This window comes from Mytilus trossulus, unplaced genomic scaffold (assembly GCF_036588685.1).
Source record: "Mytilus trossulus isolate FHL-02 unplaced genomic scaffold, PNRI_Mtr1.1.1.hap1 h1tg000024l__unscaffolded, whole genome shotgun sequence".
NCBI lineage: Eukaryota > Metazoa > Mollusca > Bivalvia > Mytilida > Mytilidae > Mytilus > Mytilus trossulus.
In genome coordinates this window covers 212515-225506 of record NW_026963290.1, presented here as the reverse complement: position 1 = coordinate 225506, position 12992 = coordinate 212515, and the positions used below count along the sequence as shown (strand labels likewise).

General features: G+C 33.6%; 1 protein-coding gene across 2 annotated transcripts in view; it reads left to right on the top strand.

The window, feature by feature from the left end:
- The window catches only part of LOC134699004 (aspartic and glutamic acid-rich protein-like), a 44693-nt gene that overhangs the window by 11153 nt on the left and 20548 nt on the right, over positions 1-12992 (top strand). For both annotated transcript variants that reach the window (XM_063560695.1, XM_063560694.1), the window contains exon 4: positions 10619-10745. In XM_063560695.1, the coding sequence (XP_063416765.1) occupies positions 10619-10745 (127 nt within the window). The remainder of the gene's footprint in view (positions 1-10618; positions 10746-12992) is intronic.

The following is a 12992-nucleotide window of genomic DNA, read 5'->3' as shown; positions in this document are numbered from 1 at the left end:
TTGTTAGTTTTCATGTTGAATGTCTGTGGTTCTCTCCAAGTACAATTGTTAGTTTTTCTGTTGTAGGTTTGTGGTTCTCTTTAAGTACAATTGTTAGTTTTCATGTTGAATGTCTGTGGTTCTCTCCAAGTACAATTGTTCGTTTTCCTGTTGTAGGTTTGTGTTTCTCTCCAAGTACAATTGTTAGTTTTCATGTTGAATGTCTGTGGTTCTCTCCAAGTACAATTGTTAGTTTTCCTGTTGAATTCTGTGGTTCTCTCCAAGTACAATTGTTAGTTTTCCTGTTGAATGTCTGTGATTCTCTCCAAGTACGATTGCTAGTTTTCCTGTTGAATGTCTGGTTCTCTCTAAGTACAATTGCTAGTTTTCCTGTTGAATGTCTGTGGTTCTCTCCCAGTACAATTGCTAGTTTTCATGTTGAAGGTCTGTGGTTCTCCCCAAGTACAATTGTTAGTTTTCATGTTGAATGTCTGTGGTTCTCTCCAAGTACAATTGTTAGTTTTTCTGTTGTAGGTTTGTGGTTCTCTTTAAGTACAATTGTTAGTTTTCATGTTGAATGTCTGTGGTTCCCTCCAAGTACAATTGTTCGTTTTCCTGTTGTAGGTTTGTGGTTCTCTCCAAGTACAATTGCTAGTTTTCATATTGAATGTTTGTTGTTCTCTCCAAGTACAATTGTTAGTTTTCCTGTTGTAGGTCTGTGGTTCTCTCCAAGTACAATTGTTAGTTTTCCTGTTGAATGTCTGTGGTTCTCTCCAAGTACAATAGTTAGTTTTCATGTTGAATGTCTGTGGTTCTCTCCAAGTACGATTGCTAGTTTTCCTGTTGAATGTCTGGTTCTCTCTAAGTACAATTGCTAGTTTTCCTGTTGAATGTCTGTGGTTCTCTCCCAGTGCAATTGCTAGTTTTCATGTTGAAGGTCTGTGGTTCTCTCCAAGTACAATTGTTAGTTTTCATGTTGAATGTCTGTGGTTCTCTCCAAGTACAATTGTTAGTTTTTCTGTTGTAGGTTTGTGGTTCTCTCCAAGTACAATTGTTAGTTTTCATGTTGAATGTCTGTGGTTCTCTCCAAGTACAATTGCTAGTTTTCCTGTTGAATGTCTGTGGTTCTCTCCAAGTACAATTGTTAGTTTTCATGTTGAATGTTTGTTGTTCTCTCCAAGTACAATTGCTAGTTTTCCTGTTGAATGTCTGTGGTTCTCTCCCAGTACAATTGCTAGTTTTCATGTTGAAGGTCTGTGGTATTCTCCAAGTACAATTGCTAGTTTTCCTGTTGAATGTCTGTGGTTCTCTCCAAGTACAATTGTTAGTTTTCATGTTGAATGTTTGTTGTTCTCTCCAAGTACAATTGCTAGTTTTCCTGTTGAATGTCTGTGGTTCTCTCCCAGTACAATTGCTAGTTTTCATGTTGAAGGTCTGTGGTATTCTCCAAGTACAATTGTTAGTTTTCCTGTTGTAGGTCTGTGGTTTATCTCCAAGTACAATTGTTAGTTTTCCTGTTGTAGGTTTGTAGTTCTCTCCAAGTACAATTGTTAGTTTTCATGTTGAATGTCTGTGGTTCTCTCCAAGTACAATTGTTAGTTTTCCTGTTGTAGGTTTGTGGTTCTCTCCAAGTACAATTGTTAGTTTTCATGTTGAATGTCTGTGGTTCTCTCCAAGTACAATTGTTAGTTTTCCTGTTGTAGGTTTGTTGTTCTCTCCAAGTACAATTGTTAGTTTTCCTGTTGAATGTCTGTGGTTCTCTCCAAGTACAATTGTTAGTTTTCATGTTGAATGTATGTGGTTCTCTCCAAGTACAATTGCTAGTTTTCCTGTTGAATGTCTGTGGTTCTCTTCAAGTACAATTGTTAGTTTTCATATTGAATGTCTGTGGTTCTCTCCAAGTACGATTGCTAGTTTTCCTGTTGAATGTCTGGTTCTCTCTAAGTACAATTGCTAGTTTTCCTGTTGAATGTCTGTGGTTCTCTCCAAGTACAATTGTTAGTTTTTCTGTTGTAGGTTTGTGGTTCTCTCCAAGTACAATTGTTAGTTTTCATGTTGAATGTCTGTGGTTCTCTCCAAGTACAATTGTTCGTTTTCCTGTTGTAGGTTGGTGGTTCTCTCCAAGTACAATTGTTAGTTTTCATGTTGAATGTCTGTGGTTCTCTCCAAGTACAATTGCTAGTTTTCCTGTTGAATGTCTGTGGTTCTCTCCCAGTACAATTGTTAGTATTCATGTTGAATGTTTGTTGTTCTCTCCAAGTACAATTGTTAGTTTTCCTGTTGAATGTTTGTGGTCCTCTCCAAGTACAATTGCTAGTTTTCCTGTTGAATGTCTGTGGTTCTCTCCCAGTACAATTGTTAGTATTCATGTTGAATGTTTGTTGTTCTCTCCAAGTACAATTGTTAGTTTTCCTGTTGAATGTCTGTGGTTCTCTCCAAGTACAATTGTTAGTTTTCATATTGAATGTTTGTTGTTCTCTGCAAGTACAATTGTTAGTTTTCCTGTTGTAGGTCTGTGGTTCTCTCCAAGTACAATTGTTAGTTTTCCTGTTGAATGTCTGTGGTTCTCTCCAAGTACAATTGTTAGTTTTCATGTTGAATGTCTGTGGTTCTCTCCAAGTACGATTGCTAGTTTTCCTGTTGAATGTCTGGTTCTCTCTAAGTACAATTGCTAGTTTTCCTGTTGAATGTCTGTGGTTCTCTCCCAGTACAATTGCTAGTTTTCATGTTGAAGGTCTGTGGTATTCTCCAAGTACAATTGCTAGTTTTCGTGTTGAATGTCTGTGGATCTCTCCAAGTACAATTGTTAGTTTTCCTGTTGTAGGTCTGTGGTTCTCTCCAAGTACAATTGTTAGTTTTCCTGTTGTAGGTTTGTAGTTCTCTCCAAGTACAATTGTTAGTTTTCATGTTGAATGTCTGTGGTTCTCTCCAAGTACAATTGTTAGTTTTCCTGTTGTAGGTTTGTGGTTCTCTCCAAGTACAATTGTTAGTTTTCATGTTGAATGTCTGTGGTTCTCTCCAAGTACAATTGTTAGTTTTCCTGTTGTAGGTTTGTTGTTCTCTCCAAGTACAATTGTTAGTTTGCATGTTGAATGTATGTGGTTCTCTCCAAGTACAATTGCTAGTTTTCCTGTTGAATGTCTGTGGTTCTCTCCAAGTACAATTGTTAGTTTTCATGTTGTAGGTTTGTGGTTCTCTCCCAGTACAATTGCTTGTTTTCATGTTGAATGTTTGTTGTTCTCTCCAAGTACAATTGTTAGTTTTCCTGTTGTAGGTCTGTGGTTCTCTCCAAGTACAATTGTTAGTTTTCCTGTTGAATTCTGTGGTTCTCTCCAAGTACAATTGTTAGTTTTCATGTTGAATGTCTGTGATTCTCTCCAAGTACGATTGCTAGTTTTCCTGTTGAATGTCTGGTTCTCTCTAAGTACAATTGCTAGTTTTCCTGTTGAATGTCTGTGGTTCTCTCCCAGTACAATTGCTAGTTTTCATGTTGAAGGTCTGTGGTTCTCCCCAAGTACAATTGTTAGTTTTCATGTTGAATGTCTGTGGTTCTCTCCAAGTACAATTGTTAGTTTTTCTGTTGTAGGTTTGTGGTTCTCTTTAAGTACAATTGTTAGTTTTCATGTTGAATGTCTGTGGTTCTCTCCAAGTACAATTGTTTGTTTTCCTGTTGTAGGTTTGTGGTTCTCTCCAAGTACAATTGTTAGTTTTCATGTTGAATGTCTGTGGTTTTCTCCAAGTACAATTGCTTGTTTTCCTGTTGAATATCTGTGGTTCTCTCCCAGTACAATTGCTTGTTTTCATGTTGAATGTTTGTTGTTCTCTCCAAGTACAATTGTTAGTTTTCCTGTTGTATGTCTGTGGTTCTCTCCAAGTACAATTGTTAGTTTTCCTGTTGTAGGTCTGTGGTTCTCTCAAAGTACAATTGTTAGTTTTCATGTTGAATGTCTGTGGTTCTCTCCAAGTACAATTGTTAGTTTTCATGTTGAAAGTCTGGTTCTCTCTAAGTACAATTGCTAGTTTTCCTGTTGAATGTCTGTGGTTCTCTCCCAGTACAATTGTTAGTTTTCCTGTTGTAGGTCTGTGGTTCTCTCTAAGTACAATTGCTAGTTTTCATGTTGAATGTCTGTGGATCTCTCCAAGTACAATTGTTAGTTTTCCTGTTGTAGGTCTGTGGTCCTCTCCAAGTACAATTGTTAGTTTTCCTGTTGTAGGTTTGTGGTTCTCTCCAGGTACAATTGTTAGTTTTCATGTTGAATGTCTGTGGTTCTCTCCAAGTACAATTGTTAGTTTTCCTGTTGTAGGTCTGTGGTTCTCTCAAAGTACAATTGTTAGTTTTCATGTTGAATGTCTGTGGTTCTCTCCAAGTACAATTGTTAGTTTTCATGTTGAATGTCTGGTTCTCTCTAAGTACAATTGCTAGTTTTCCTGTTGAATGTCTGTGGTTCTCTCCCAGTACAATTGTTAGTTTTCCTGTTGTAGGTCTGTGGTTCTCTCTAAGTACAATTGCTAGTTTTCATGTTGAATGTCTGTGGATCTCTCCAAGTACAATTGTTAGTTTTCCTGTTGTAGGTCTGTGGTCCTCTCTAAGTACAATTGTTAGTTTTCCTGTTGTAGGTTTGTGGTTCTCTCCAGGTACAATTGTTAGTTTTCATGTTGAATGTCTGTGGTTCTCTCCAAGTACAATTGTTAGTTTTCATGTTGAATGTTTGTTGTTCTCTCCAAGTACAATTGCTAGTTTTCATGTTGAATGTTTGTTGTTCTCTCCAAGTACAATTGTTAGTTTTCCTGTTGTAGGTTTGTGGTTCTCTCCAAGTACAATTGTTAGTTTTCCTGTTGTAGGTTTGTGGTTCTCTCCAAGTACAATTGTTAGTTTTTCTGTTGTAGGTTTGTGGTTCTCTCCAGGTACAATTGTTAGTTTTCATGTTGAATGTCTGTGGTTCTCTCCAAGTACAATTGTTAGTTTTCCTGTTGTAGGTCTGTGGTTCTCTCCAAGTACAATTGTTAGTTTTCCTGTTGTAGGTTTGTGGTTCTCTCCAAGTACAATTGTTAGTTTTCATGTTGAATGTCTGTGGTTCTCTTCAAGTACAATTGTTAGTTTTCCTGTTGTAGGTTTGTGGTTCTCTCCAAGTACAATTGTTAGTTTTCATGTTGAATGTCTGTGGTTCTCTCCAAGTACAATTGTTAGTTTTCCTGTTGTAGGTCTGTTATTCTCTCCAGCCAAAACTAAAAACTGACTGTCATGATTAATATCGATGGCGACGAAACAGGCATTAACACAAACAAAAGACAAGTCTAAACTTCTTTCTGTAAATGTGATAGCTGTACTGAATTTTGAAGCTTACATTACAATTTGTCGCATAAATATAAGTGATAAAATGTACTATAGGGATTCTTGATCAATTTCTTGAAATTGTCTATTAACATGAAATGGCTAGTATTATTAGGACCTGAGTATCAAAGATTTGATTCCTAGAACTGGTCTGTTAAAAAAGTATATAAAAATAAGATAACGATGCCAATAAAATTTCCATAGTTGTCGAGCATTTTATGTTTATGCAAGGAAACTCATACACAATGTTTAGAACTGCAACATACAGACGGATTTAGGATTGGGTTGTGGGTCATTGGAGTAGTGCCCATTTTTTAAATTGGAAATAGCAAATTTTGGCAAACTGACTATTGGTGAAAAAAACTATTTTCTTTTAAATCACATATTTTTTTTAATTTTTTTTTTAACGTGGATAATATACTTTATTGCACTCTATTGCTGTTAACAATTTACTTAGTGTACAGCATTGCACTAAGTATCCTTGATTTATTAGTTATTAGGTATCCAGGGAGAATATCTAATAAATGTAAATTGATGTTACATTACAATATTACAATATTTTAAATGATTCCATGTTTATTGGAAAATTTCACTTCCGTCCGATAGTGTTTTTAATATTAGATAAATGTGCATCGTTTGCCATCATTATCTTTGTGATTTGGATAATTTTTAATTCACAATACTTAGACAGTTTGTCTAATTTAAGAAAGGTAAGTTGATCATAATTTTCGTGATGTTTTGAATCATTATAGAGGTGTGAAAACATGAAATGGCTAGTATTATTAGGACCAGTATCAAGGATTTGATTCCTAGAACTGGTCTGTTAAAAAAAGTATATAAAAATAAGATAACGATGCCAATAAAATTTCCATAGTTGTCGAGCATTTTATGTTTATGCAAGGAAACTCATACACAATGTTTAGAACTGCAACATACAGACAGAGTTAGGATTTGGTTGTGGGTCATTGGAGTAGTGCCCATTTTTATACGACCGCAAATTTTGAAAAAATTTTCGTCGTATATTGCTATCACGTTGGCGTCGTCGTCGTCGTCGTCGTCATCGTCGTCCGAATACTTTTAGTTTTCGCACTCTAACTTTAGTAAAAGTGAATAGACATCTATGAAATTTTAACACAAGGTTTATGACCATAAAAGGAAGGCTGGTATTGATTTTGGGAGTTTTGGTCCCAACATTTTAGGAATTAGGGGCCAAAAAGGGCCCAAATAAGCATTTTCTTGGTTTTCGCATTATAACTTTAGTTTAAGTTAATAGAAATCTATGAAATTTTGACACAAGGTTTATGACCACAAAAGAAAGGTTGGGATTGATTTTGGGAGTTTTGGTTTCAACAGTTTAGGAATTAGGGGCCAAATAAGGGCCCAAATAAGCATTATTCTTGGTTTTCGCACAATAACTTTAGTTAAAGTAAATAGAAATCAATGAAATTTAAACACAATGTTTATGACCACAAAAGGAAGGTTGGTATTGATTTTGGGAGTTTCGGTCCCAACAGTTTAGGAATTAGGGGCCAAAAAGGGACCCAAATAAGCATTTTTCTTGGTTTTCGCACCATAGCGTTAGTATAAGTAAATAGAAATCTATGAAATTTAAACACAAGGTTTATGACTATAAAAGGAAGGTTGGTATTGATTTTGGGAGTTTTGGTCCCAACAGTTAAGGAAAAAGGGGCCCAAAGGGTCCAAAATTAAACTTTGTTTGATTTCATCAAAATTGAATAATTGGGGTTCTTTAATATGCCGAAATTAACTGTGTATGTAGATTCTTAATTTTTGGTCCCGTTTTCAAATTGGTCTACATTAAGGTCCAAAGGGTCCAAAATTAAACTTAGTTTGATTTTAACAAAAAATGAAGCCTTGGGGTTCTTTGATAAGCTGAATCTAAAAATGTACTTAGATTTTTGATTATTGGCCCAGTTTTCAAGTTGGCCTAAATTGAGGTCCAAAATTAAACATTGTTTGATTTCATCAAAAATGAATAATTGGGGTTCTTTGATATGCCAAATCTAACTGTGTATGTAGATTCTTAATTTTTGGTCCAGTTTTAAAATTGGTCTAAATTAAAGTGCAAAGGGTCCAAAATTAAACTAAGTTTGATTTTAACAGAAATTAAATTCTTGGGCCTCTTTGATATGCTGAATCTAAACATGTACTTAGATTTTTGTTTATGGGCCCAGTTTTCAAGTTGGTCCAAATCAGGATCTAAAATTATTATATTAAGTATTGTGCAATAGCAAGTCTTTTCAATTGCACAGTATTGTGCAATGGCAAGAAATATCTAATTTCACAATATTGTGAAATAGCAAATTTTTTTTTAATTAAGAGTTATCTTTCTTTGTCCAGTATAGTAAGCAAGAAATATCTGCAAGAATTTTTTTTAATTGGAGTTATCTTTCTTTGTCCAGAATCAACTTAAATCTTTGTTATATACAATATACAATGTATATTCACTTTTTACTACCAACTGATAAATTTAAATAATCTTTACCATTCAGTGATAACAAGCAGTTTTTTTACATCTTAATATTTTATGATGTATTTAAATGAGTAGTAATTGTTGCAAATTCCATTAGAATATTTTAATTGAAATTAGTTTTGGAATAAGGGAAAGGGGGATGTGATTAAAAAATTGGGTTCAATTTTTCTCATTTGAAATTTCATAAATAAAAAGAAAATTTCTTCAAACATTTTTTTGAGAGGATTAATATTCAACAGCATAGTGAATTGCTCTAAGAGAAAACAAAAATTTTAAGTTCATTTGAATACATTCATTCTGTGTCAGAAACCTATGCTGTGTCAACTATTTAATCACAATCCAAATTTAGAGCGGAATCCAGCTTGAATGTTGTGTCCATACTTGCCCCAACCGTTCAGGGTTCAACCTCTGCGGTCGTATAAAGCTACGCCCTGCGGAGCATCTGGTTTAAATTGGAAATAGCAAATTTTGGCAAACTGACTATTGGTGAAAAAAACTATTTTCTTTTAAATCGCATATTTTTTAAATACTGTCAATGCAAGATCTCTGAAAGTAAGAAGACTGGAAAAGAATTTTGTGAGACTCATTTATTTCTAGGGATGTGCATATTTTTTTGTGTTAATTTTGAGAGAGAGAAATTTAGTTCTAGGATTTTCAAGAAATTTTTATATTATATTATATAAGGGTTTTGCTGAACATTATCCTATAGTTGATAACCTTAATATGTTATTATTGGTTTCTGGTGGAGAGTTATGTCTCATTGTCAATCATACCACATCTTCTTATTTTTATATTTTAGAATATGCTTTGTCAAATTGTATTCCAAGTGTCAAAAATTAAGTATTTATCATCCTTTTGTGAAATTAGGTAAATTTAAGTGTCAGAGAAAAGAACTAAGTTTTTGTAAAAAAAAAACGTCTAAATTTTTTAGACTTATTTTGTGAATTCAAAACTTCCTTAAGTTTGAGTAGGACTTGAACACTTTTTCAAAATGTAATATTTGAAAAGGGTGGATTCAATGAAATTTAATATCAATGTAGAACATGATATCCATAATTAATTACTGGTGTCACAATTTGTTTGTCAACCAATATCTGACAAACTACGTAAGCATTCAAAGTTCTCGGATTTTACAAAAACTTGATATCTAGGTAGAATATATGATATCAATTTTTTACTGGTGTCAAAAATTAACTGTCTGATCAAATTTTCTAAATATGCTTATCCAGGTATCTGTTGATCCCAATTTGAATCAGATTTTGGCACTTGGTTTTGTTGCCTATATGTTATATAAATTTTGATAGTATTATTGCACATGTTGAAATTTTTATGTTAATTACTTAAACATGTAAATTATACAAAACATTCTAGTCACTGAATTGTATCTTAAGGTAGGGGACAAATATTTGCTGTTGAAATGAGAAATGCCTTTGCTTATGAAACTGCATACCTTATAACAAACTATATCACAAACTCAGACATGTAACATGAGCATAACAGACTATATATGTATGTGCCTGTCCCAAGTCAGGAGTCTGTAATTCAGTAGTTGTCGTTTGTTTATGTGTTACTTATTTTTTTTTCGTTCATTTTTTTTACATAAATAAGGCCTTTAGTTTTCTCGTTTGAATTGATTTACATTGTCTTATCGGGGCCTTTTATATTTGACTATGCGGTATGGGCTTTGCTGATTGTTGAAGGCCGTACAGTGACCTATAGTTGTTAATGTTTGTGTCATTTTGGTCTTTTGTGGATACTTGTCTCATTGGTAATCATACACCACATCTTTTTTATATGACATGTTGTAGGGCTGACATGTTGTAGGGCTTCATCTTTGTTTCCCTGAACCTGACTTCATCATAAACCAATACCAGTACATTTTTAATGATGCAGCTGCTGCCAGATATCATGTGTAAGTCGCACTTCATGACTTAGTTATGGTGAGCCAAAAATGACCTGGTTTGGAGATTTATAAATTGGAACTCTGGGAAAACTAAATATTTCATTTGGCTCTAAATTTCATGTGTTGCTTTAAAAAACACGAAATCCTGAAAAATGCATACCCCAATTACAGTACAGTATTGTTTTGTTTTGTTTGCATTTTATTTAGTATTGATTATTGTGTCTGTGCCTTACAGAGTCCTTGCTGACATGTCAGTTTTCTATAGTCCCTTATACTGACATGATCTCTAAGATGACTTTTGACCTTTAACTTCTGAAATTAAAGGTGGATACCTGAACAGGTTAACTGTTAACACCTGATTATACACAACATACTTAGTTTACCTATAGTGGTTTGGTATTTTAAATGACTTATATAAACAACTTAGTTGGTATCTAAATCAGGGCATTATTTACTGTGATCTTATCTATCTTGTCATTTAAATCTTATTTCTGTTTTCTTTAAGTATATTTTTAAAGATTTGTTCTTCAAGGACAAGGTTACCCCCTTTTTGCTAATGATTCACACTTTATCTTGATTTTTAATGAAATGTAAATTCAAGGACTACCATTAAATTTTTTTTTTACCTAATAAATAAAATTGAGAATGGAAAATGGGGAATGTGTCAAAGCAACAACAACCCGACCTTAGAGCAGACAACAGCAGAGGGCCACTAATGTTACATGTTAAACATGTTACTGCAACAGTCAAAGGAATTGGCACATGTTCTAGTGCCGTTGGGTTTATTTTTTTTGTTGATATTTCACAACAGAATTGTCATTTTAAGAAACAAACCAAAGTTAAGACGTCTGTGAATTCCCTGATTGTTTCATGAAATGTAATTCAACTCTTGTAATTTTTCTCATTACAGGAGCTACTCTGCAAAATTACCTAGAAATAGAAATGAAAGTCCACTGCAGCATAAGCAAAGAGCTAATACCAGCCAGTCAATGGCACCAAAACACACGTCAAAAAGTATTTCATCAGATCATTATTTAGTAAGTAATCCTAGTCGCTGGACACAAAAAGTGCCATCAAATTAAGAAAGTTGTTCCTATCAGAACATTTTTAGTAAGTTCATCCATTCATGTTTATTATACTGTGAATTCATTTATTTTCGTTGGTTCCATTTTTCACGGTTTGAGGAAAGCTTATATATGTTTGTGGATATTTGATTTTATGGTTTTGCAGACAAGCCTTTTGAAATTTGTCATTTGTTGAACATTTAATTTTAAGTTCACACATAGCCACATGCATGTCATACAGTATAGCTCATCAGTAAGTAATAGTATATAGACCTAATATTTGACTTAATGGAACCTTATACATGTACAATAAGTAATAGAAATAACATTTGTTTTGTTGGTAATACTACAAACAATTTACTCTAGAATCCAATACTTTGCCAGTTAATTTTAATGTATTGTTATCCAATATAATCATTAGAATAGGTAGTTTCAAAATAAATATGGGTCGTGCGAGGGCTTTCCAGCCAGTCAAGGTTGTAAAACACCACCAGTTCCAAAAGTAAGTTTAGATACCTTACACACAAAGTATCTTTACCATGGTCAATTGCAATGACATAGTGTAAAGATAAAAAGTATCAATTTTTTTCTGCGGTTACTTGGCTAAATAAATAAAATGTGAAATATTTTTAAATTATACAATGTTTAGTAGCACAGGCGCTTGTAAATGTTTGATATGACCCCCAGTAATTGGAATGGAAAATACCTTTTGTGGATTGGTCTTTCATTATAAGGAACTTACTTGTGTTCATGGTATTGACTAAGAGATGGTACAAATAAGCCAGTCATTATAGCCAATTTGTAATTTCAATGCAGAAAGGTGTAACATCTTTAGGAAGTAATCCCTTCCCCTGCACAACAAACAAACAATCCAATATTATAAGTATTATATGAACTATATGCAGTCTTTAAGGTTTCTGTAGTACATGTGTACCAAAGCTTGCCTGAGTACATTGAAAATCAAAGCCAACTTAAACAGACCAGATGTGGGATAAATCTGAGTATTGTCATTGTCAACATTTTGAGGAGATGATTTACAAATTTTAGCTAGTGCAGAGATGTTTGTTTTTTTAAGTGGGAGGTTAGACCTAAACAAGTTTTATACCAATTGATCTCTGTATTTATCAGCTCAAGTTAAAAATCCAATCTGATTCACTATGTCGATTGTTTATATCTTGGATTTGCCATTTTTATTTACATATTTATTTAAATGATAAGTATTTAATATTAACTCTTTCTCAGCAAGTACTTATTGATATTCAAACATGAGAAAAAAATTCAGTACCACAGTTCAATGGTTTATAAAATTAAAATTTTAAATCTTATTTAATAGGCACCATTAACGTTTAATAGAAACGCTTCAAAGCGAATATTGAACTATATATTAGATTTTTTATTTGTGCGGACTGCTGTTAGAGGAATTTGATATTCAATTTTCCAAGGTTGTCTTTAAAATGAGATTTAGCAAGGATATTTTAACCATTTATAAGTTGTGTAGTATTATTTTTGTACTGTTTTTGATGGATACAATTTTGCTCTTTATTTATGGAATACCTTTGCAACATTATTGCTTACCATGTGATTTCTGAAATGTAGAGTTTGATCTCTAAATTAAAAAAAATCCTCAATTGGATCCTTAAATACTGGTACCCCTCATTTAATAGTGGGTATTTATTTCTTTATCTATAAACTTTCTCTTTTCATGACCCCTCCAGACTTAGTTATGAAGAAACTTGAAGAAATCTAAGATATATGATGGTACTGTGCTTCATCAGTTTATCGGTTTTTAGTAAGAAAAGTTGCTTTTTTGTGGGAAAAAAAGGGGGGGGGCAGTTCTTCAAGCAAAACAACTGACATAAGTTTTCTTTTCTTTATTTAAACATGAAGGTGTAACAAGATCTGGTGAAAAGTTTTGTCTTCTGATTTTATTTTGTGGTTACTGTATTTGCTGATGTATGACAGAAATGCCATAGATCTCATTTATCTCATATGAGAATTAGTTGAAAACTTAAGATAAAGAGATGAGATTGCAAGTGAAGCATACTCCCCACAAAAGCTGAAGCAGGCCTCTAGGTGCAGGATTTTCTCGCTGCATTGAAGACCCATTGGAGGCCTTCCGCTGTTATCTGCTCTTTGTCGGGTTGTTGTCTTTTTGACACATTCCCCATTTCTAATCTCAATTTTACCCTATAGCTGCAGATCTATGGTTCTCAAATTATC